The 24,372-nt window shown below is 44.6% G+C and overlaps 1 protein-coding gene across 1 annotated transcript in view; it reads right to left on the minus strand.

The window, feature by feature from the left end:
* LOC307213906 (retinal guanylyl cyclase 2-like) overlaps positions 1-18,324 on the minus strand; it is a gene marked incomplete at both ends in the record, with an annotated part of 29,845 nt that extends 11,521 nt beyond the window's left edge. The window contains 8 exons of the mRNA XM_079972141.1: positions 6,690-6,853; positions 7,986-8,134; positions 9,328-9,477; positions 11,602-11,758; positions 13,538-13,714; positions 15,402-15,482; positions 16,625-16,756; positions 18,205-18,324. Coding sequence (XP_079828267.1) covers positions 6,690-6,853; positions 7,986-8,134; positions 9,328-9,477; positions 11,602-11,758; positions 13,538-13,714; positions 15,402-15,482; positions 16,625-16,756; positions 18,205-18,324 — 1,130 coding nt within the window. The remainder of the gene's footprint in view (positions 1-6,689; positions 6,854-7,985; positions 8,135-9,327; positions 9,478-11,601; positions 11,759-13,537; positions 13,715-15,401; positions 15,483-16,624; positions 16,757-18,204) is intronic.
* Positions 18,325-24,372: the final 6,048 nt, after the last annotated feature.

Here is a 24,372-nt window from a genome sequence, read left to right on the forward strand (position 1 = left end):
CTTCAGGTGGGAGTTCCCCCAAGGATTATCCTTCACTTTTAGAGGGAAGAAGGTCAAAATCAGAACATTGGAAGATAGAGATAAATTTTTGACTGCATACGGAGAGGACCTTCAAAAAGGAATTGAATCACCCTCTGGGCCTGGAGCACCAGCGGTACCTGCACCCTTGGAACTGGAAGATCCAGCGAATAAGACACCACCCCCAGGAAAATAACCAGATTTATTCAGGATGTCTCTGCAACTTTTGAGTTGGAATATAAATGGCTGTAATATTCCGGAAAAAAGGAGGAAAATTTTCCACATATTAAAAAAGGAACAATTGGATATTATTTGCCTACAAGAAACTCACGTGATTAGGCTCCACAGAAAAGTGTTAATAAATAAAAGACTTGGCCAGGAATTTATATCTTCGGATAGAGTAAAGAAGAGAGGGGTGGTGATATATGCAAAAGAGAGCCTGTCACCTAAACTTTTATTTAAAGATGAATATGGAAGAATTTTAGCAATTGAGATACAACATCAAGGAGAGAAGATCTTGATATTAGGAATTTATGCACCAAACGATGGGAAATCGGAATTTTACAAGAAGCTGCATGAGACTATGCTGGATTATCTGGACTATGATAACATCATTATGATGGGAGATATGAATGGGGTCGTATCAACTAACATGGATAAGTCACAAAGCCAAAATGTTACAAAAGATGGCAGACTACCAAAGACTTTTTTTGAAATGACTGACAATATGGACTTGATTGACATTTGGAGAACGAAGAACCCCTTGGGAAGAGAGGGAACATTCTTCTCTGAAGCCCAGCTGACTTGGACAAGAATCGACCAAATATGGATATCTAGAGGTCTGGCACCTAAGGTTAGAAAGGTGGAAATCTGCCCAAAGACCTGCTCCGACCATAATGCACTAAAGATGGACATGACACTACTACCAACCGGCTCCTTTAGATGGAAGATGAATGACAATTTGTTTAGAGATCAGGAGATTATTAAGAAGGCCCAAAAAGTTTTGAAAGATTATTTTGAGATAAATTTGAACACTACGGTGGAAAAAAGAATCATCTGGGATGCAAGTAAGGCTGTGATGAGGGGGTTCCTGATTCAACAGAATGCTGTAAAGAAAAGGATACAAAATGAGAGGAAAGACAAAATCTTGGAGAAAATTAAAGAATTAGAGAAGAAGTTAAGATCAAATCCGAAGTCACAGCCGACTCTGAAAGAAATTAAACTTCATCAAGCCCAATATTCTAAATTGATAAATCAGGAAATAGAGTGGAAGATTAAATTAATGAAACAAAAAACTTTTGAATCGGCGAATAAATGTGGAAAACTGCTAGCTTGGCAGCTGAAGAGGAGACAAAAACTAAATACAGTTACAAATTTAGAGATTGATGGAAGAAATATTCAGAACCCTGTGGATATTAGAAAGTGCTTCCAGAGATACTTCAAAAAATTATACACTCAAGGGCCGCAAGACGAGGTCGAGATTAAACAATTTCTGGAAAAAAATGGGCTACCAAAATTGTCACAAGAAAATAGATCAATCCTGAACTGCAAAATAACACGACAAGAGATTGAACAAGCCATTCAGAATATGCAAATGGGCAAATCTCCAGGGCCAGATGGGCTGACCTCCAAGTATTATAAGACATTAAAAGACTATTTGATACAACCACTGATGGAGGTTAGCAATGAAATTATGGAGGGGAAGAGGGCGCCGGAATTGTGGAAGGAAGCCTTTATCACATTGATACCAAAATCGGAAGCTGAAAAGACACAACTTAAGAACTATCGTCCCATCTCTCTTTTAAATGTGGATTACAAAATATTTGCAGACATTTTGGCAAGTAGACTTAAAAAAGTTTTAAATGAAGTAATTCACAAGGACCAGGCAGGCTTTCTCCCAGGTAGACACTTGTTTGCTAATACAAGGAACATTATTGACATCTTGGAACTTTTGCAAACAGATATAAATACAAAAGCAGTGTTAATTTTTATAGATGCGGAGAAGGCCTTTGACAATATTTCCTGGAAATTTATGAAGGGAAATTTAAAAGAAATGGGAGTGGGACGGGGTTTTGAGAATGGGATTGATGCAATATATTCAGAGCAAAAGGCTAAATTGATAGTCAACAATGTAGTTACAGAAGAGTTTAAAATCGAAAAAGGAACACGACAAGGCTGCCCTATTTCCCCTTTGCTATTTATTTCGGTTCTGGAGGTGCTCTTGAATATGATTAGAGGGGACCGGTTGGTGGAAGGAATTCAGGTCGGAGCGAAACAATATAAACTTAAAGCTTTCGCAGATGACCTAGTTTTGACCCTGCAGGAGCCAGAATCTAGTACGAAAAGAGTATTACAATTGATTCAAGATTTTGGTCGGGTGGCGGGATTTAAATTAAACAAACAGAAAACTAAGGTATTGGGGAAAAACTGGACAGATACAGAGTCAGAACGGTTTCAGAAAGAGACAGAACTAAATGTGGTTAAAAAAGTAAAGTACCTAGGGGTAAACATAACAGCAAAAAATCTGAGTCTTTTTAAGGATAATTATGGAAAATGTTGGTCAGAAATTAAGAGAGACTTAGATAGTTGGACAAAATTGAAACTTTCTTTGTTAGGCCGAATTGCTGCTATCAAGATGAATGTATTGCCAAAAATGTTGTTTTTGTTCCAAACATTACAGATTGTGGACAAGACGGAGTGCTTCCGGAAGTGGCAGAGAGATATTTCTAAGTTTGTCTGGCAGGGCAAAAAGCCCAGAATTAAGTTTAAGATATTAACTGATGCGAAAGAAAGAGGGGGCTTTGCCCTGCCAGACCTAAAGTTGTACTATGAGGCCGCAGCTTTCTGCTGGCTAAAAGATTGGCTACTTCTCGAAGACACTGATGTATTGGATCTGGAAGGTTTTAACAATGCTTTTGGTTGGCATGCATATTTATGGTATGACAAGGTTAAGATCAATAAGGCCTTTAAGAACCATATTGTCAGAAAAGCAGTGTTTAATGTCTGGACAAAATATAAAGACTTATTGGAAAATAAAACTCCAAGGTGGCTTTCACCGCTGGAAGCTAAGGCCCGAAAAAGACCCAATATGGAGGCCAAATGGCCAAAATATTGGGAAATATTAGAAAAAAGATGGAGACAATTGGAAATTGCAGAGTTTGGAGAAAATTAAGGACAAAGTGCGAGACTGGTTACATTACGCTCAGATTAATGAAGTTTTTTAAAATGACAAAAAGTTAGGGTTCCAGGTGGAGAAATCGAAATTGGAAACAGAACTGCTAGAACCTAAGACTAAGATACTTTCAAGAATGTACAACTTGCTGTTAAAATGGAATACACAAGATGAAATGGTTAAATCGGCCATGATAAAGTGGGCACAGGATATAGGGCATAATATCATGTTTGAGGACTGGGAAAGGTTGTGGACCAACGGGCTGAACTTCACTGCATGTAATGCTTTGAAGGAAAATGTAATGAAAATGATATATAGATGGTACATGACCCCAGTTAAACTTGCCAAAATATACCATTTGTCTGATAACAAATGCTGGAAATGTAAAGAAAATGATGGAACATTCTTTCACCTCTGGTGGACTTGCCCGAGAGTGAAGGCCTTTTGGGAAATGATATATAATGAGTTGAAAAAGGTATTTAAGTATACCTTTACTAAGAAACCAGAGGCCTTCCTTTTGGGTATTGTCGACCAGAAGCTGTTAAAGAAGGATCGAACATTTTTTATGTATGCAACAACGGCAGCAAGGATACTCATCGCTAAGCACTGGAAAACTCAAGATCTACCCACACTGGAAGAGTGGCAGATGCAACTGATAGACTATATGGAACTAGCCGAGATGACCGGCAGAATCCGAGACCTGGGAGAAGAGAAGGTTGAAGAAGATTGGAAGAAATTTAAGATTTACTTAAAAAAGCATTGTAATTTGGTTGAATGTTAAGATGGAGGCTAGATCATAAATAATTGACCACCACTAAACTAGATGCAATTAGGACGATAAGTGAGACTGAGGGAAAACCATAAACCTTTGGGAGAACTATTAGATTATATTCTAAATGAATGGGACATAAGAATGTAAACAAGATGATAAATTGCGGGCAAGAATTGACAAAGATGCAAGTGGGAGCGGAAGACGTGAGGGAGTCCAAAGAAGTTAAGAAATTATGTTATGATATATGTTACATTGTTTATTATATTTGCATTTATGTTTAAAAATCTTAATAAAAATTGATTTAAAAAAAAATAAAAGAGAAAATATGTGATAAATTTAGATTGGATACTATAAATGTATGTTGGAAAATTTTTAATTTTTTTTTTTTTAAAAAAAGAGATGTCTTGGCAGGCTGTTTATGGATTATTTAATTATTGCATTTCTATTCGACCTCCACAACTCTGAATATCAGCAGCTGGGAACTGTAGGAAGGAAGAGCGCTGTTGCATTCAGTTCTGATTGTAGGTTACCCACAGGCATCTGGTGAGACCAGGATGCTGGCCTAGATGGGCCATTGGCCTGGTCCAGCAGGCTCTAATTACCTTCTCATGTTCTCACAAGACCTGGATTCCAGACCCCTCATCATGCTGGCCACCCTCCTCTGGACATGTTTTAGTTTGCCAATGTCCTCCTTCAAATGTGGTGGACTGTGATGGCCTGGGACTCGGTCTCAGACTCAGAACCAGAGGAGTCTCAGTCCGCACCAGATCCTTTGCCTCAGGCGGCATCTAAACCAAGTCTGGGGCCTGATTCTGAAGAACCCCAGTCTGCACAGGTTCCCCTGCTGGGCCGAGTCAGGGGCCTGAGCCTGCCCTGGGGATGACCTCGTTGACTTCAGCTGGGCCATCACTTACAGCTGCTCCACTACCGGTTGGGTCAGGAGAGGCTGAGGCGGCCCCTGGGTCTAGTAACCCACTGACATCTCCCGAGTTGCAGAGACTGAGGTCTGAGAAGGAGAGACCTGGGTACTCGCAGGAGGAGTGCTCGCCTTCAGGCAAGACAGGAAGGTGAGTCACTGGGGGATCAGGACCGGCTGCTAACCCGACAAAGATAAAAGGCTGTCAGACCCCGCCCCAGGTTGAGGGAGCAATGTTGCTGTTTACTAGCACCTGCCTGAGACCCTGTGCCTGACCCTGCCTGGTTTCCTGCCTTGTGACCTGCTTTGGCCCTGTTGGACTGACTCCTCGCGGAACCCTTGGATTCGGGACTGGATCTGGACCTGCTTGGGTTACCCCTGGGCCCAGCACATGGACAGAGCTGGACAAAATACCCCAGTGTCAGGGATGTGGCTGAATCGAATGCCTGGGAAGAGGCTGACTCTGGAGACGAAGGAATGCCAGTACAGAGGGAGCCAGAGTCTGACTCTGGAGACAAGGGATTGCAGCCACAGACAGAGCAGGAGTGGGTTAGTTCGGGGCCTCCTTCACTGAGAGTTCCCAGACTCAGATAGAGCAGCAGACTCGGAAAGCTTGCAGGCAGAGGGAGGGGAGGAGATAGATGATACTGAGGGGGGTTGCTATGCAACCAGGGAAGAGGCAACATTTGGAGAGATCTTCGTTTGATAGTGGGGGGAGTTCACCCACCTTCTCCCTGAACCAGAAGAGCTGAAAGGGTTAAAATGCAAGGGAACTACATGAGAGGAAGGACTGGACTTTGGCGCCCTTCGTGCTGTGAAAGGGGTGGAGACTCAGAGCGACCAACTTGTAGCAAAGAGTGGCAGACTCGGAGCCACACTCTGGATATAAATTGTAAATAAACATGCCACAAAACTGCCACAGACTCATTAATTCTTATGGGGGCTTGCTTGCCTGCCTGAGATCATTACACCCAGCAGTGCCTTTAAAATCTCAGCAGACCCCTGTGCAAAGTTAAAATCCAGGCATATCTCACCTTCCATTCTACATTATTGTTACAGCACCCTCTTGGCTCAGTGCCCAGTGAGGACAAACCAGTTGTGCTCCCCTAAAGTCACCTGTGACTCCAGATCTGACTTGACCAGTGCAGAAGATACAGAATTCTTCTGAATTTTTAAAAATTAATTTTCCAAAAAGTTTTTTCGACAAACAAACAAACAAAAATCTCAACCTTATTTGAACCAATCTTAGTAACATTGTTAAGTGACTTCCTCATATCCCCCTGGTTGAATTTCAATGTATATCATGTTTTATAGTTTCCCGAAACCAATATTCTTATAAAATTAACTTAATCAGTTATCATCTTTCTTTCTTTCAAATTTGGCATTGAACATAATAATTCATCACGTTAGGTAATTAAATCCTAAGCCTATCTGACAAGAAATACCAACAGTGGAAGATTGGCAGATGAAGATGATGGACTTTTCGGAGCTAGCTGACCTGACCAGAGGAATCCGCGACCAGAAGGAGGAGGAGTACCAGGAGGAATGGAAGAAATTTAAAGACTATTTATTTAAATATGTTAAGTTAACTGAATTGGAATAGCTTGCAAATATCAGAAGATACAGAATTCTTGGAGGTCATTCCCATTTCACGCAAGGTTGAAGTGACAGAGTTAGAGCGACAGTGACCAATATTTGTCACTTCCTTCTCTTCCTTCTCCCCAGTCTGTAGCACCACTTTCCCCCACTTGGAAGCAGCCTGGGGCAGAGCCTACATGCAGCAGGGTTATTGCCCTGACATTTTGACTTACAGGGGAAGCATCTGACTCAGGAGTTTATCCGTCTTTTGCTTTTCCATCTCCAGCTCCTCTGTCCGCTCTCGGATCAAGTCTTCCAGGTTGCTGGAATACTGCTCCAGCATCCGCAGCATGGAGTCGATGATATTGGTCCGTCTGCCTTTATTGATGGATTTAAACTGGGGTTGGAGAATTAGAACAAGGTTCTTTGGTGCTCAGTTCTCCAGCTGACTCAGGAAAACTAAGCTGATTGGGTAAAGAATAAGTTACGCACAAGTAAGAACAGATGGGTGGAAAGCATAAGGTTTTATCCAACGAAGTTATACCCAGAGCAGTCCTGTTGAAAATAATGGATCGAAGTTCATCATGTCCATTATTTTATCCATGCATTCATTCTTTATAAAAAATATTTATATACTGCTATTCTTTAAAAATACCAGTGTGGTTTGCAACAACTGCACATACAGTAGTACCTTGGTTCTCAAACTTAATCCATTCCGGAAATCCGTATGAGTCCTGGAACCGTTCAAAAACCAAGATACAGTTTCCTGCACTCCTGCACTCCAACAGAAGCCACGTCAGATGTTCAGCTTCCAAAAACCATTCGCGAACTGGAACGCTTACCGTATTTTTCGCTCTATAGGACGCACCTTGTTTTAGAGCGGGAGAACAAGAAAAAAATAATCTCCCCCTCTCTGCTCAGCGCCCCTTCAGCGAAGCGGCAGGAGATACGGAGGCCCTTCCATTTATCCTCCTGCTTCGCTGAAGGGGCGCTGTGCAGCTCTCCCTCTCTGCTGAAGCAGGGAGAGCAAGACTCTCCTGGCTTCAGCGAAGGGAACCTGAAGCCTCCGGAGCACAGCGGGAACTTGTGCTGTGCTCCGAAGGCTTCAGGTGTCTATCCCTGAAGCCTGGAGAGCGAGAGGGGTCAGTGCGCACCGACCCCTCTCACTCTCCAGGCTTCAGCGAAAGCAACACGAAGCCTCCGGAGCGCGGATGGAGTGCTCCCTCTGCGCTTCGGAGGCTTTGCGTTGCTATCGCTGAAGCCAAGGAGCCTGCATTCGCTCCATAGGACGCACACACATTTCTCCTTAATTTTTGGAGGGGAAAAAGTGAGTCCTATAGAGGGAAAAATACAGTACCTCCAGGTTTGCGGTGTTTGAGAGCTGATTTGTTCGGCAGCTAAGCCATCCGAGAACCAAGGTATTACTGTAGAACGAAAAGCACCCCAAAATATTAAACTCAGAAATCAGCAATTCTAGAAAGATGCATTCTTAACTGCAGAAGCCTGATGGAATGGGAACAAGGAATGACCTCTTGAAAGATCTCATCAAAGCTTGGTCTTCGATCTGGTCTCTCACTCCAGCACTGTTTCATGAGCTGAATGCATTCCAGTGGGGCATTTTCTGGAGAAACACTCGGGCGATACAATGGCGGAGGCTTCTTCAGTTTGCGGATGATTTCTGGAGCAAGGAGAGTGTTTCACAATGACAGCATGCCCTAACCTGGTACCCCACCCCCCAGTCCCTTACAACTCTCTCACCAAAGAGTATTGTCCCAAAACTAGATCTTCCTTCTTAGATTATTTTTTCCTTGCCACCACCACCTTTGAAGTCACCCCAGGTTGTCATAATGATGTAAAGTAATTGACAGGTGGGTGGCTCTGCCCACTTGTCGGAGTCGACCCATGAGTGCTGGGGGTGAAACTCGAAAAATTAGAATATCGTGGAAAAGTTCGTTGATTTCAGTAATTCAACTTAAAAGGTGAAGCTAACATATGAGATTGACTCATGGCATGCAAAGCGAGATATGCTTCTACTTCTCAGAGGTCCAATCTTGCTCTATTCGCAATCCTTGTTTTGCTGATTTCATTGAATATTCTAATTTTCTGAGATGGTTAATTTGGGGTTTTCATCAGCTGTACATCATGATCATCACAATGATAACAAAGAAAGGCTTAGCATATCTCGCTTTGCATGTCACGAGTCTATCTCATATATGAGTTTCACCTTTTAAGTTGAATTACAGAAATCAAGAAACTTTCCCACGATATTCTATTTTTTCGAGTTTCACCTGTAGACCAGAGGCAATTGATATTTCATCCAGCAGAGCTTTACTGCTACTGAAGGCAAATGAGCATAATGGTCACAAATCCAATACATTCAGGATTGGCTCTGTCCATAAGAAATCCAGTTGCAGCAGACTTAACTTAAACTTACAATAACTTATAAGTCTAAACCTTAACACTAAGCGTACTATGTACAGAACACCACACCAGAAGGAAGAGAGATAGAAAAAGAAAGAGTGAAACACAGGCTCCTTCTGGCCTTACTTTTATAGTCAGCATCACCTTAACAGAAGAGATAAGAGAACCAGTTTAAAGCAGCTGTACTCAGCTTCTCGGAAGGAATAACCCAAACATCAGGAACCTCCTGCTTGTTTCTTTCACAGAGAGAAGCTTCCAGAACCCTCTTGTATTAAGTAGAATAGGAAAGATCTCTACACATTAGATCAATACTTTGTGCAGTAAGAAATGCATATTGACAAGTATCTAGCCTAGTCTTCAACACTGGCCGGCCAAATCAAATGAGTGTGTTCGATTCTATTTTGCTGCACACATTCAAATACCGGGGCTGGAGGAGCGGATCATGCTCACCTTCAGCTGACATTTCAGACATGCAGTATGGGGGCCCCCGAAGAACAACTTCTTGCAGGATAATAGCAAAACTATAGACGTCTCCTTTTATGGTGCCTTTTGGGGACATCGCTGGATTTCTCAATATCTCGGGAGCTGTCCAGAGCAATTCTGGGAGAAAAAAAGATAAATTTATCCAGAATCAACTTGATCCCCTCCGCCTCTTTCCTTTTTCCTTTCTCCTTCTGTGATGGAACTCCTATTTGGGGACTTCCCTGGTTTTTTCTGGCCCACGTAGGACCAGTCTGGATAGTTGGCTTTGGTGAAGATTTGACGTTTTCATCCCCCAAAAGTTTTTGATTTGGGTTTCTACTGAAATGAGGCTGCATTTTAATGTTGCATTTTAATCTTGTTGTTAAGCTGTATTTTAATCAATTGTTTCTATACCTGGTGTTAGCCACCCTGAGCCCAGTATTGGCTGGGGAAGGCGGGATATAAATAAAATTTATTATTATTATTATTATTATTATTATTATTATTATTATTATGGCTTGCGGGAAGGACCACTGTGTTAGACTGCAAGTAGTGAAGTCTCTTGGCACCATTAGAGACTAAGTCCCTATCTGCACTGAAGAATTTCATTAAGTTTTACCCCCCCCCCAAATGTTTACTGTCATGGCTTCCTTAAAGAATCCGAGGGACTGAGTTCTTTCAGGTGAACTCAGAGCTGTTAACAACACAGAAACAGAAAATTGCCAAGCAACACGACACATTGCAGTACTTGAATAAGCAGTCAGATCAGTGGTTCTAAAAAATAATAATTCTTGCCACACCCTTTGAGAACCACCGAGTTAGATGAATGAATCAGTAGTCTGATTATTTGCTCAGCCTCTCCCAAAGGCCTCCCTAACTAGCCATACAGTGATGGGTCCCTGCAGGCCTTTCTAGGAAGGGAAAGTCAGACTGCCTGTGCCACCACCGAAAAGGCCCTGTTCCTTGTGCTGAACCTCAGCTGATGGGGAGGCCTGATGTCAGAGGTCTAAGAGAGCCTGTGGAAGGGGACCCAGAAGAGAAAGTGATCCTTTAAGGTTCAGATCCTAAGCGAAATCAGGGCTGGGTGGCGAACCTCAGACCCAGGGGGCAAATGTGGCCCTTTGGACCCCTCCTTCTGGCCCTTGATAGTGTCCCCAGACCACGACTTCTCACCTCAGCCTATATCCATCACCGGCTTTGCTTCATACTCACCTTGAGTGTTTTTGCCTTGACTTCAATATGTCACTGAACTCTGAAAAAATGCCCTTGTTTGCCTGGGTGCAGGACAAAGAGGAGTGTGTTTGTAGAAATCAACCAATGACATTTATATTCCTTGCCTCACCTGCTTGTGCCTCTGGCCCCACCCTTCACTGGTGTGTGGCCCTTGGAAGGCTGCTCAGGAGAGGATGTCACCCCAGGCTAAAAAAAAAGGTTCTGTGCCCTTGATTTTGAGCTATTAAGGGGGAAATGAACACCTTGAATTGAGCCTGAAAATCAGTGGGTAAGAAGTGCAAAGCAATGCAGATAGAGCTAGGGTTATATACTGGCCTCAGTCCAGTAGACCTGAAGGAGCGTCTCCATCCCCATAGTTCTGCCCGGACACAGAGGTCCAGCGCCGAGGGCCTTCTGGCAGTTCCTTCGCTGCGAGAAGCCAAGTTACAGGGAACCAGGCAGAGGGCCTTCTCGGTGGTGGCACCCGCCCTGTAGAACGCCCTCCCACCAGATGTAAAAAAAAACTACCAGACTTTTAGAAGACGTCTGAAGGCAGCCCTGTTTAGGGAAGCTTTTAATGTTTAATAGGTTATTGTATTTTAATATTCTGTTGGAAGCCGCCCAGAGTGGCTGGGGAAACATAGCCAGATGGGAGGGATATAAATAAATTATTATTATTATTATTATTATTATTATTATTATTATTATTATTGATGGGCAGCATCATTTTGCATCAGCTGAGGTTTCTGGACCCTTTCCAAGGTCAAAACCACAAACATACAGAGCATGACAATTACCGTATTTTTTGCTCTATAAGACTCACTTTTTCCCTCCTAAAAAGTAAGTCTTATGGAGCGAATGCAGGCTGCGCAGCTATCCCAGAAGCCAGAACAGCAAGAGGGATTGCTGCTTTCGCTGCGCAGCGATCCCTCTTGCTGTTCTGGCTTCTGAGATTCAGAATATTTTTTTTCTTGTTTTCCTCCTCCAAAAACTAGGTGTGTGTTGTGGTCTGGTGCATCTTATAGAGCGAAAAATACGGGTACTTCTTACCTTCTGCCGGGGGCTGAACGCCTAGGTCACTCAGTGCTGCCAAGAGCTCGCCATAGCTGTAGTCGGTGATCTTCAACATAAACCGCCCGTCCACAACGCAGTTGCGGGACTTGAGACGTCCGTGGGGGATCTCCTGATGGTGCAAATATTTCATTCCCTGAAAAGGAAAGGGATCAAGTGCTTCAGTCTGGGCATCGCCAGAGCCGAGGAACATAAACCCCAGTTAAAGACCTGCCCGGTCCAGCATTCTCTGCTGGCGAGATTCAGGGCTCGATGGTGAAAGCTAGTGATTGTAATTTCACTGTGTTTAGCTTGTAGTTTCCATTTGTAGCTGTTTGGGCTAATCTCTCGAGACAGAGCTACCCTCCCTGCCATGGACCGACCTAGCCTCCTTGAAGTTGCCCTGGTGCGATCAAGACAGGACTTTGGGGCAATTGTCTCAGGGCTCTGTCTTGGCAGCCCATCAGTGATTCCTCCTTGGCCATTTCCCACTGTTGGAGATCAGAGGTACCCTAATTTTCGCTCTATAGGACACACCGGGCCATAGGACGCACCGGACCATAAGAGGGGGAGAACAGGAAAAAAAAATTCCCTCTTGTTCTCCCCCTCTAAAACAAGGTGCATTCTGTGCATTCAAGGTGCATTCACCCAAAGCCGGAGTTCCCACTGGGCTCCGGAGGCTTTGGGTTCCTTTCGACCTGGTCTTTGGGGCTGGCGGGGGGAAGCGCTGCTTTCCCCCACTGCCAGCCTCAAAACCAGGTCAGGGAGCAGCGCGAAGGCATCGCACGCCTTCCCGCTGCCCCCCAAGCTTGTGGGACAGGTGTTGCAGCCTTCCTCCCACCTTCGTACAGCCTTTGTAGCCTCTGCAGGACAACGGGGTGAAGGCACCCCGCTGTCCTGCAGAGGCTTTGCGCAGCTGTCCGCAAGCTAGAACAGCGAGATGGAGCGCTCCACAGTCCTCCGTCTCGCTGTTCTGGCTTTGGGCTTAGCCATGCAGCCTGCATTCGCTCTTTAGGACGCACACACATTTCCCCTTAATTTTTGGAGGGGAAAAAGTGTGTCATATAGAGCAAAAAATACGCTGTGTGCTACAGACCTCTGAGACACCCCCTAAATTAGCCTGCAGTTCATCTGTCCCCACGATGCATAGCAGGGTGTTTTTCCATTGACAGAGAATCAGAAGTGTGATTCAACTAGCACTCATGACCTTTGGATACAAAGGCTTTTATCCAAAATTAGTCATACTCGGAGGGACCCACCGAAATGAGTGGACATGAATAACTTAGATCCATTAATTCCAATGGGCCAGAGTTAATTAACCCAGTGCATTAGCGGAAACCAGAGCAAGAATTTCCACTAGTGCAATGGGGCTTTCCCTATTTCTCTACACACCTGCACCCCATTGCCTACCCCAAATCCATGCTGGAGGGGCAGAGGAACCCTCAGAATAGAGTGCAAGGAAGGGAAAGGGGGATGGAACAATTACCGAAGCCTGACGTTGAATTCCACTGAAAGCATCTTCTAAAAGCAGGACTTAGTTCGATAAAACTCAAAATGTCTTGAGTTGGCTCTGCATAAAGGACCTTTTTAAGTCTTCCAAGGATCTGGCCAGAACCCAAGGCTCATTTTCAGAGCTGAGAACAATATGACTGCAAAGATTCTCTCCCTTTGTATGACCCATTGTGTTCAATTTTGCATTTTTGATAGAACAGGGTTTCAGCCTTCCTTTTTATCCCAATAATAATAATAATAATAATAATAATAATAATAATAATAATTTATTATTTATACCCCGCCCACCTGGCTGAGTTTCCCCAGCCACTCTGGGCATCTTCCAATCAAGTGTTAAAAACAATACAGCATTAAATATTAAAAACTTCCCTAAACAGGGCTGCCTTCAGATGCCTTTTAAAGATAAGATAGGGAGAGAACTTACTTTAATTAAGTCCATCAGAAGAGATGATTTGAACATCCAGTCCAGCTTTATGTTTGTGTTTTGGAGCAAATCCTCTAGGCTCCCTCTGGAGCAAAACTCCATCACGATGGCAGAGAGACCCCCATCAGATAAAAGGCCTAAAAATGGGTTCACATTTTCATGGCGTACATCCTTCATCTGGGGACACAAGGAGCAAATTGCAAGAGAGATTGGGGATCTCTGACTTTCTTTTCTTTAATACTCAGGTTGAGATGCCCACAAGCAAAATATACGTATCAACATGTCAGATATGAAGACTGCAAGGATGCAGTATGCTCCACAATTATTCTGCAAACTTTAAAGGGCACTTCTGGAGTTCCATGCGGTATTTATTTTGTTGTTTATTCCACTTGCCTCCCACCTTCCCATTTCAGAAAATCAGCAATGCATAATGCAACTGAACCAAAGCAACACAAAATAACAATGCAATCATCCGACAGAAAATTGAAAGTTAGTCCCACTGTCTGCTGATGGCAAATGATAAACTTGAGTGGTCACGACACAGATTAAAGGCTGGCTGCCCTCTTTGCTGCTCTCAGTAGACCAGGTCAAAGTGGCTGCAGCATGGACCTCCTCTAAGACCCATCTCTATAGTTAATTGTGAATTCAAAGATGGGCTTGGGTAATGTTTTGGAGCTGTTAAATTGGGCAGAGAGATAAAAATAAAGTAAATAAGATGCTGGGTTTGCCCCATTGAAAGTGTTGACTGTAAAATAACCTGCAGCTTCTGAAAATGCCATTGCATCTTAAAAAGCAGAGCCATCACCTTGCCAACAAAGATCCGTATAGTGAAAGATATGGTTTTCCCAGTAGTGATGTATGGAAGTGAGAGCTGGACCATAAAGAAGGCTGATCGCTGAAGAATGGATGCTTTTGAATTCTGGTGCTGGAGGAGACTCTTGAGAGTCCCATGGACTGCAAGAAGATCAAACCAATCCATTCTGAAGGAAATCAGCCCTGAGTGCTCACTGGAAGGACAGATCCTGAAGCTGAGGCTCCAATACTTTGGCCACCTCATGAGAAGAGAAGACTCCCTGGAAAAGACCCTGATGTTGGGAAAGATGGAGGGCACAAGGAGAAGGGGACGACAGAGGACGAGATGGTTGGACAGTGTTCTCAAAGCTACCAGCATGAGTTTGACCAAACTGCGGGAGGCAGTGGAAGACAGGAGTGCCTGGCATGCTCTGGTCCATGGGGTCACGAAGAGTCGGACATGACTAAATGACTAAACAACAACATTATGTGTGGGTGTTCTTATTTCAGTTTATTGGAATGAGATCTCCTTAGCCATTGGCACAGCTGAAGCCGTGAAATGTTTATGAACATTCTGCTGTTTTGAGGTGTTTAAAACTCAGTTCTGCATAGTATAGAGATAGAGGGTATGGTGTTCTTTTAGTGGGAAACAGCACACAAAAGGATGAAGGACATGTAGGCTAGCTCCATGACGACACCTTCTGCTGCCCCTGCAGCAGATACTCCCCCCCGCCATCCATGCATTGGCTCCATGTGTCAAAGAGCTCAGAGTTTTCCCTTGTGGTTGGGCTAGAGGAGCTCTAAGCATGGATACCAGAATGCACATAGAGGTGTTTTGCACACTGGCTGAATGCACAGACTGGGTGGAAGTGTTACCACTGTGAGCAGCCGGGGCAGGGTGGGCAAAGACATGGCATGCATCATTACTGGGACTCCTCCTTATGCATTTTTTTCAAAGCATTGAAGGAAAGTGTTATATGAACCTTCTTAAGAGCAGCCACAGAAGAGACACAGAAAATACGCATTTCCGTGTATACATGTGAGTCACCATTTGCTCAATAACAATCCCTACCTGGCTTAACAAGCTGGCAGTCCTCTGTCTCAGGTCACTGGTTGCTCCAGATTCCAGTTTCTTCAGCCATACCCAGTCGCCCTGGCCAGAAAAGGTATCAGTAAATGATTAAGAAAGGCCCTAGGCTAATTCTAGAATTGAGACACAAGTATGCACCTCTTTGCAATGTTTACAAAACGTCATGATTCAGATTCACACGTTGCATGTTTCCAGATTTCACAAATTCCAAATGGTTAAGGGCTGATTTGAAAACAGGGGGGTTGTTGCTTGACAATATATCAAAATCAAAATTGTTTTCCTAGATATCGTGGTGGAATGTCTAAAAGAGTGTTCGTTTTGGATCTCTGATTAGCTAGAATCATTGATGAGGAGGAGGAGAAGAAGAAGAAGAAGAGGAGGAGGAGGAGGAGGAGGAGGAGGAGGAGGAGGAGGAGTTGTTTGGATTTGATATCCCGCTTTATCACTACCCTAAGTGGCTAACATTCTCCTTCCCCTTCCTCCCCCACAACAAACACTCTGTGAGGTGAGTGAGGCTGAGAGACTTCAGAGAAGTGTGACTAGCCCAGGGTCACCCAACAGGTGGAGGAGCAGGGAAGCGAACCCGGTTCACCAGATTACAAGTCCACCACTCTTAACCACTACACCACATGGCTCAGCAAATAGCCAATTCACAGAACCATAGAACTGCAGAGTTAGAAGGGACCCCTAGGGTCATCTAGTCAAAACCCCTTGTAATGCAGGAAACTCAACTAAAGCACCCATGACAGATGGCCTTCCGAAACATAAAAAAGTCCCCACAGAGAAGGTCTCCCATCCCTCAACCTAAACATTGTTTCCCTTCATAATCTCCCCTTCCCCCTTGGATGAGTGTTACCTTCCACTTGCTACCCAGCAACCAGGCAGCGTCTACAAACGGGCTGCAAGTTTCACTGGGAAAGACGTCGTGACTAGTATGTGGTTCCTGATTGCCTGGGATCACATGATTCCAGCATTGCTGGGGGTTGAACTCATGGTCCCTTCTAACCCTAAAATTCTACGATTCTATTCCTCACCAGTCATAATTTTATGCCCATTGTTCTATGGCCATTTGGAGGGACTAATGCATTTCTTAGGGTCATTCTATGTCATTTAAAAAATATGTCTTAACAGCATCACTTGGGGATCCTGATACACCCACCCCCTTAAAATCCAAGAATGGCTAGATTTAATCAGTGTTCCACTACCTTATATATTGCCACATTGGAGGATTCATATGTCACAGTTGTGCTTTTCACTGACAAAGAATGTGTTGCAGATCTCAGGCTTTGACCTTCCAAGTTGCTCTTAGAATCGCTCAGGCTATCCAGCGCCAGTCTCTGTGAGTAGGAAACACAGCCAGGGACAAATCAAGGAGCACATCCTACTGATCAAGGCTGAACATCTCGTTCAGATTCAGTGTTGACACAATGGCAAGTCAGATGGCTAGTCAATGTTTCTCCCACCTCAAAGTGTCATGATTTCCAGCGCAGAAAAGCTAAAAGGTAAAGGACCCCTGGACGGTTAAGTCCAGTCAAAGGCGACTATGGGGTTGCGGCACTCATTTCGCTTTGGGGCCGAGGGAGCCGGCATTTGTCCACAGACAGGTTTCTAGGTGATGTGCCCACCATGACTAAACCACTTCTGGCACAACGGAACACTGTGACGGAAACCAGAGTGCACGGAAATGGCGTTTACCTTCCTGCCGCAGTGGTACCTATTTATCTACTTGCATTGGCCTGCTTTCGAAATGCTAGGTTGGCAGGAGCTGGGACAGGGCAACGGGAGCTCCATCGTGGGGATTTGAACCGCTGACCTTCTGATCGGCAAGCCCAAGAGGCTCAGTGTTTTAGCTCCTTCTTGTGAGTTATCTTTTCAGCTAAATGTTAACTGTACATATTTTTATAGCAAAGCAAAAGTTGCAAATCCTGCAAGATTTTCCACTTGGGAGCCACTGGACTTCTGGCAGCTGCCATCATCCATGACAAGAGTTCCTCAGAGGGGCAGTCTACCCACCTACTCCCCCCCCCCCATGCAAACTGCCCATATGACACCACAATCTTCTCAGAATTGTTGGAGAAGCTGTGGGGGGGAAAGGCACTTTCCCCACATATGGTGGGACTGCCCCCAGATAGCTTAGAATCTTAGAATCATAGAATCATAGAGTTGGAAGAGACCACAAGGGCCATCGAGTCCAACCCCCTGCCAAGCAGGAAACACCATCAGAGCACTCCTGACATATGGTTGTCAAGCCTCTGCTTAAAGACCTCCAAAGAAGGAGACTCCACCACACTCCTTGGCAGCAAATTCCACTGTCAAACAGCTCTTACTGTCAGGAAGTTCTTCCTAATGTTTAGGTGGAATCTTCTTTCTTGTAGTTTGGAACCATTGCTCTGTGTCCACTTCTCTGGAGCAGCAGAAAATCTTGAACATCTTGACAATGGCTTATCAAGAAATGACCAAAAAAACTCAGTTATCCCATTCCAACTTCACCACAGCTTTGTTTACTAAATCTGTGGAACAACCAACTGAAATATTTCAGCTCTCAGGAACTCTTGCCATGGGTGATGGCAGCTGCCAGAAGTCCAATTGTTCCCAAGCGGAAAATCTTGCAGGATTTGCAATTTTTGCTTTGCTATAAAAAATATGTGCAGTTAACACTTAGCTGAAAAGATAACTGGTGAGAAGGAGCTCCTGTGACAGTGTAATGAAAAATGGTGGGAGAAAACTCTTCCCCATGAACAGGTGCAAAGTCAGTGCCAGCTGTTGCATGACTTAGATTGCCTACCATTCTACTGAGTTTGGCGTTGACAAAAGTGAGGTCATCCAGAGTCAGCAGTAACTTCTTAGGGCCTTTGATGACTTGGTGATAGAGGGTGCTGTGCCTGAAAAGGAGCCAGGAGAGCATCGTTATATTTTGTAACCATCTATACAGTTCATAGCAAATCACGTCAACTTTACATTGCGTCTGCTGAAAGGTGTCTGGTAGACAGGTGGCCCAGTTAAATTATGGAACCCTTGGGGTGAACAGAGTCTATAATTTGGGATAACCACCTTTCAGCTGGGGTTGGGTGGACTTTGAGGTCTTTCTTTGGTGAAAAGCGGTACATAAATACTGGAAATAAATAAAGTAAATAAGTAAGGAAGTAAGTAAGTAAGTAAGTAAGTAAGTAAGTAAGTGTCAGGTGTCCAGGTTCCCCACTTGATAACACAGTAAGCGTAGGTAATTAAAAAGGAGGATTTATTGCAAAAACAAAACAAAACAGATAGCTTTGGATGGCTTCAACCAATCCTCTGGCATCATTGCTGATGATGACCCTTCTGAAGACTCCTTCCAGAGATGACAGAAGATATTGAACTTACGACCCTTACATCTCTTGTTTTGCTTCCTATCTAACAGACCTCCCATTGCCAACTCTTCAGATTTAGTGGATCAGCTCCAACCTCTTCTTCTTCTGAGAGGCTGTTCACACCTTTTTGTGCTTCCTGTGAGCTTTGGCTGTGTTCTAGCCTGCTCTCAGCTACTGCCTTATCAGCTCACTCGTCAAGGTCAGGAAGAGTAGGAGTCTGAAGCTGCCGGCTCTCCCCTGCCTGACTAATGCCTGAGTCTCCCTGTTCCTGGCTGCTTTCTGCAGTTGACTGCAAACCTCCACTTGGAGCTGGCTCATTCCTGATGTAAGTAAGTAACTAAGTAAGTACAACCCCTTCATGGATCACTGCCTTGCCGTGGCGAAGGGGCTAGAAGAACTCAGAGAAGCTATGAACTATGCCGAGCAGGGCACCCAAGATGAACAGGTCATAGTGGAGAGTTTTGACCAAACGTGATCCACCTGGAGGAGGAACCGGCAAGCCACTCCAGTATCCCTGCCAAGAAAACTCCATGGACAAAGACAACAGGCATACAAAAGTTATGACGCTGGAAGATGAGCCCCTCAGGTCGGAAGGCGTCCAACATGCTACTGGGGAAGAGCGGAGGGCAAGTACAAGTAGATCCAGAGCTGATGAAGCGGCTGGGCCAAAGCCGAAAGGACGCTCAGTTGCGGATATGCCTGGAAGCGAAAGGAAAGTCCAATGCTGTAAAGAAAAATATTGCATAGGAACCTGGAATGTAAGAACCATGAACATGGGTAAGTTGGAGGTGGTCAAAAATGAGATGGCAAGAATAAATATTGACATCCTGGGCATCAGTGAACTAAAATGGACGGGAATGGGTGAATTCAGTTCGGATGACCATCGTATCTACTACTGTGGGCAAGAAACCCGTAAAAGAAATGGCGTGGCCCTCATAGTCAACAAAAGAGTGGCAAAAGCTGTACTGGGATGCAATCTCAAAAATGATAGAATGATCTCGATACGAATCCAAGGCAGACCTTTTAACATCACAGTAATCCAAGTTTATGCACCAACTACTGGTGCTGAAGAAACTGAAATTGACCAATTCTATGAAGACTTACAACACCTTATAGAAGTGACACCAAAGAAGGATGTTCTTCTCATTATAGGGGATTGGAATGCTAAAGTAGGGAGTCAAGAGATAAAAGGAACAACTGGCAAGTTTGGCCTTGGAGATCAAAACGAAGCAGGGCAAAGGCTAATAGAGTTCTGTCAAGAGAACAAGCTGGTCATCACAAACACGCTTTTCCAACAACACAAGAGACGACTCTACACATGGACATCACCAGATGGGCAGCATCGAAATCAGATTGATTATATTCTCTGCAGCCAAAGATGGAGAAGCTCTATACAGTCAGCAAAAACAAGACCTGGAGCTGACTGTGGCTCAGATCATCAGCTTCTTATAGCAAAATTCAAGCTTAAACTGAAGAAAGTAGGAAAAACCACTGGGCCGGTAAGATACAATCTAAGTCAAATCCCTTATGAATACACAGTGGAAGTGAGGAACAGGTTTAAGGATTTAGATTTGGTGGACAGAGTGCCTGAAGAACTATGGATGGAGGCTCGTAACATTATACAGGAGGCAGCAACGAAAACCATCCCAATGAAAAGGAAATGCAAGAAAGCAAAGTGGCTGTCCAATGAGGCCTTACAAATAGCGGGGGAGAGAAGGCAAGCAAAATGCAAGGGAGATCGTGAAACATACAGGAAATTGAATTCAGATTTCCAAAGAATAGCAAGGAGAGACAAGAAGACCTTCTTAAACAAGCAATGCAAAGAAATAGAGGAAAGCAATAGAATGGGAAGAACCAGAGATCTGTTCAAGAAAGTTGGAGATATGAAAGGAACATTTCGTACAAAGATTTCCATAATAAAGGACAAAAGTGGAAAGGACCTAACAGAAGCAGAAGACATCAAGAAGAGGTGGCAAGAATACACAGAGGAATTATACCAGAAAGAAACGGATGTCTCATATACCCCAGGTAGTGTGGTTGCTGACCTTGAGCCAGACATCCTGGAGAGTGAAGTCAAATGGGCCTTAGAAAGCACTGCAAATAACAAGGCCAGTGGAAGTGATGGTATTCCAGCTGAACTATTTAAAATTTTAAAAGATGATGCTGTTAAGGTGCTACACTCAATATGCCAGCAAGTTTGGAAAACTCAGCAGTGGCCAGAAGATTGGAGAAGATCAGTCTACATCCCAATCCCAAAGAAGGGCAGTGCCAAAGAATGCTCCAACTATCGCACAATTGTACTAATTTCTCACGCTAGCAAGGTTATGCTTAAAATTCTACAAGGAAGGCTCAAGCAGTATGTGGACCGAGAACTCCCAGAAGTGCAAGCTGGATTTAGAAGAGGCAGAGGAACCAGAGACCACATTGCAAACATGCGCTGGATTATGGAGAAAGCTAGAGAGTTCCAGAAAGACATTTACTTCTGCTTCATTGACTATGCAAAAGCCTTTGATTGTGTCGACCATGGCAAACTATGGCAAGTTCTTAAAGAAATGGGAGTGCCTGATCACCTCATCTGTCTCCTGAGAAATCTCTATGTGGGACAAGAAGCTACAGTTAGAACTGGATATGGAACAACTGACTGGTTCAAAATTGGGAAAGGAGTACGACAAGGCTGCATTTTGTCTCCCTGCTTATTTAACTTATATGCAGAATTCATCATGCGAAAGGCTGGGCTGGATGAATCCCTAGCCGGAATTAAGATTGCCGGAAGAAATATCAACAACCTCAGATATGCAGATGACACAACCTTGATGGCAGAAAGTGAGGAGGAATTAAAGAACCTTTTATTGAGGGTGAAAGAGGAGAGTGCAAAATATGGTCTGAAGCTCAACATCAAAAAAACGAAGATCATGGCTACTGGTCCCATCACCTCCTGGCAAATAGAAGGGGAAGAAATGGAGGCAGTGAGAGATTTTACTTTCTTGGGCTCCATGATCACTGCAGATGGTGACAGCAGCCACGAAATTAAAAGACGCCTGCTTCTTGGGAGAAGGGCAATGACAGGCCTAGACAGCATCTTGAGAAGTAGAGACATCACCTTGCCAACAAAGGTCCATATAGTTAAAGCTATGGTTTTCCCAGTAGTGATGTATGGAAGTGAGAGCTGGACCATAAAGAAGGCTGATCGCCGAAGAATTGATGCTTTTGAATTATGGTGCTGGAGGAGACTCTTGAGAGTCCCATGGACTGCAAGAAGATCAAACCTCTCCATTCTGAAGGAAATCAGCCCTGAGTGCTCACTGGAAGGACAGATTGTGAAGCTGAGGCTCCAGTACTTTGGCCACCTCATGAGAAGAGAAGACTCCCTGGAGAAGACCCTGATGTTGGGAAAGATGGAGGGCACAAGGAGAAGGGGGCGACAGAGGACGAGATGGTTGGATAGTGTTTTCGAGGTTACCAGCATGAGTCTGACCAAGCTGCGGGGGGCAGTGGAGGACAGGAGTGCCTGGCGTTCTCTGGTCCATGGGGTCACGAAGAGTCGGACATGACTAAACGACTAAACAACAACAAAGTAAGTACAACAGCCTGGAGTGCAAAAACTGAGCCTTGCCTGTAGATAAAACAGATGGGAAGCTTCAGTTGCCTAATTAGTTCCACAGAGCATAAGATTGCCCCCTCCAGATGGCAATAATGAAGAAAATTGGGGAAGCATTGCAGAACAACGATTAAAGTAGAATGATTGCACAACAACTAAGGAAGTGCGGACGGCCCAGTACAAATCCATCACAAATGCACTATTATTGTATCAATGATGCAGTATGATTGCTTCTTATGTGGGGGTCCAGGGAAAATGTGTATATGCAAACCCTCGGAATTAAACCCCACGAGAATATCCCGGGACAGAATCAGTACACCATCTTCAGATGTCCTGGGATGCTCTCGTGAGATCTCACAGGGCCATTGAATTCCTGCAAGATCTTCAATAAACCACTTCCATTCTTTTATAAAAAGTTTGTTATCTTGATTTCTTATTCTTCCGGTACATTTCACCATTTCTGCACATTCCATAAGTTTTTGAATCCACTATTCTTGCGCTGGGACTTCTGCTTCTTTCCATTTTGGGGTAAGTAACATTCTTGCCACTGTAGTCACATACATGAATAAGTTTCTATACAGTTTTGGTAGTTCTGTCCCTATAATTCCCCAAAGAAAGAATTGTGGGTTTGTTTATTTTTACAAAGGTTATTTTAAACATCCTTTTCAATTCATTATAGATCATTTCCCATGGGAAATTGTGTCCTTTTCTGGGTAGTAGGTAAAAGTAAGACGAGATGGTTGACCAAACTGCAGGAGGCAGTGTAAGACAGGAGTGCCTGGCGTGCTCTGGTCCAGGGGGTCACAAAGAGTCGGACACGACTAAACGACTAAGCAATAACAACAACAGGTAAAAGCTAAAAAGGTAAAGGACCCCTGGACGGTTAAGTCCAGTCAAAGGTGACTATGGGGTTGTGGTACTCATCTCGTTTTCAGGCCGAGGGAGCCAGTGTTTGTCCACAGACAGCTTTCCAGGTCGTGTGGCCAGCAGGACTAAACCGCTTCTGGCACAACAGGACACTGACGGAAACCAGAGCGCATGGAAATGCCATTTACCTTCCCGCCACAAAAGGGTCCTGAGTTGAGGGAGCTTTTGCTTCTCTCCTTCCTTCCCTCCCTCCTCTACTTGTTTGCCTCCTTCCCGTCTTCTCCCTGCTGTGGCCAGCGCCAGACACTGCTCTGTGGGGCTTTCGGCGTGGCGCCTCCTCCTCTGAGGAGACCCGAGGAGACTCCAGAGTCGGCGGAGGGTGGTGGACCCGCTGCTGGGCACCCCTGCTGGGTGGGCTGTGGTGCATGGCACCACTCAGCCAAATGGAAAAGACAGCTCTGAGTACCTATTTATCTACTTGCACTGGTGTGCTTTCAAACTGCTAGGTTGGCAGGAGCTGGGACCGAGCAACAGGAGCTCACCCGTCCCGGGGATTCGAACCACCGACCTTCTGACCAGCAAGCCCAAGAGGCTCAGTGGGGGTGGGGTGCTCCTACCTACTTCATGTCATTAGCTCAATTCATAAATCAAATCCAAAAGCCAGTCACCCAATTACAATACCCAGATCAATTTCGCCTCCACCCATGGCTGATGAAGATATCTGGCTCATTCACTTGAGCAGGCTATAAGGACCAGAATGAGTGAATGTGGAGATGTCAGAAGGTCTTAGGACAGCTTTGGTGCAGGTGGAAGGCTGGCGGGTTATCCCTCCCAGGCCCAGACACAGGGGGGGCCATATGGACCACTTGGCCCGGTCCTCCGATTCCAAAGGGGACCTCGGTCAGCATATTCACAATCCTTTTCCCTATGTATTTTTAAAAAGCTCTATTGTATATCTGTTGTTGTTGTTGTTGTTTAGTCATTTAGTCGTGTCCAACTCTTCGTGACCCCATGGACCAGAGCGCGCCAGGCACTCCTGTCTTCCACTGCCTCCCACAGTTTGGTCAAACTCATGCTGGTAGCTTCGAGAACACTGTCCCACCATCTCGTCCTCTGTCTCCCCTTCTCCTTGTGCCCTCCA

The sequence above is a fragment of the Podarcis cretensis genome, assembly GCF_951804945.1.
Source record: "Podarcis cretensis genome assembly, chromosome: 4".
Classification (NCBI taxonomy): Eukaryota; Metazoa; Chordata; class Lepidosauria; order Squamata; family Lacertidae; genus Podarcis; species Podarcis cretensis.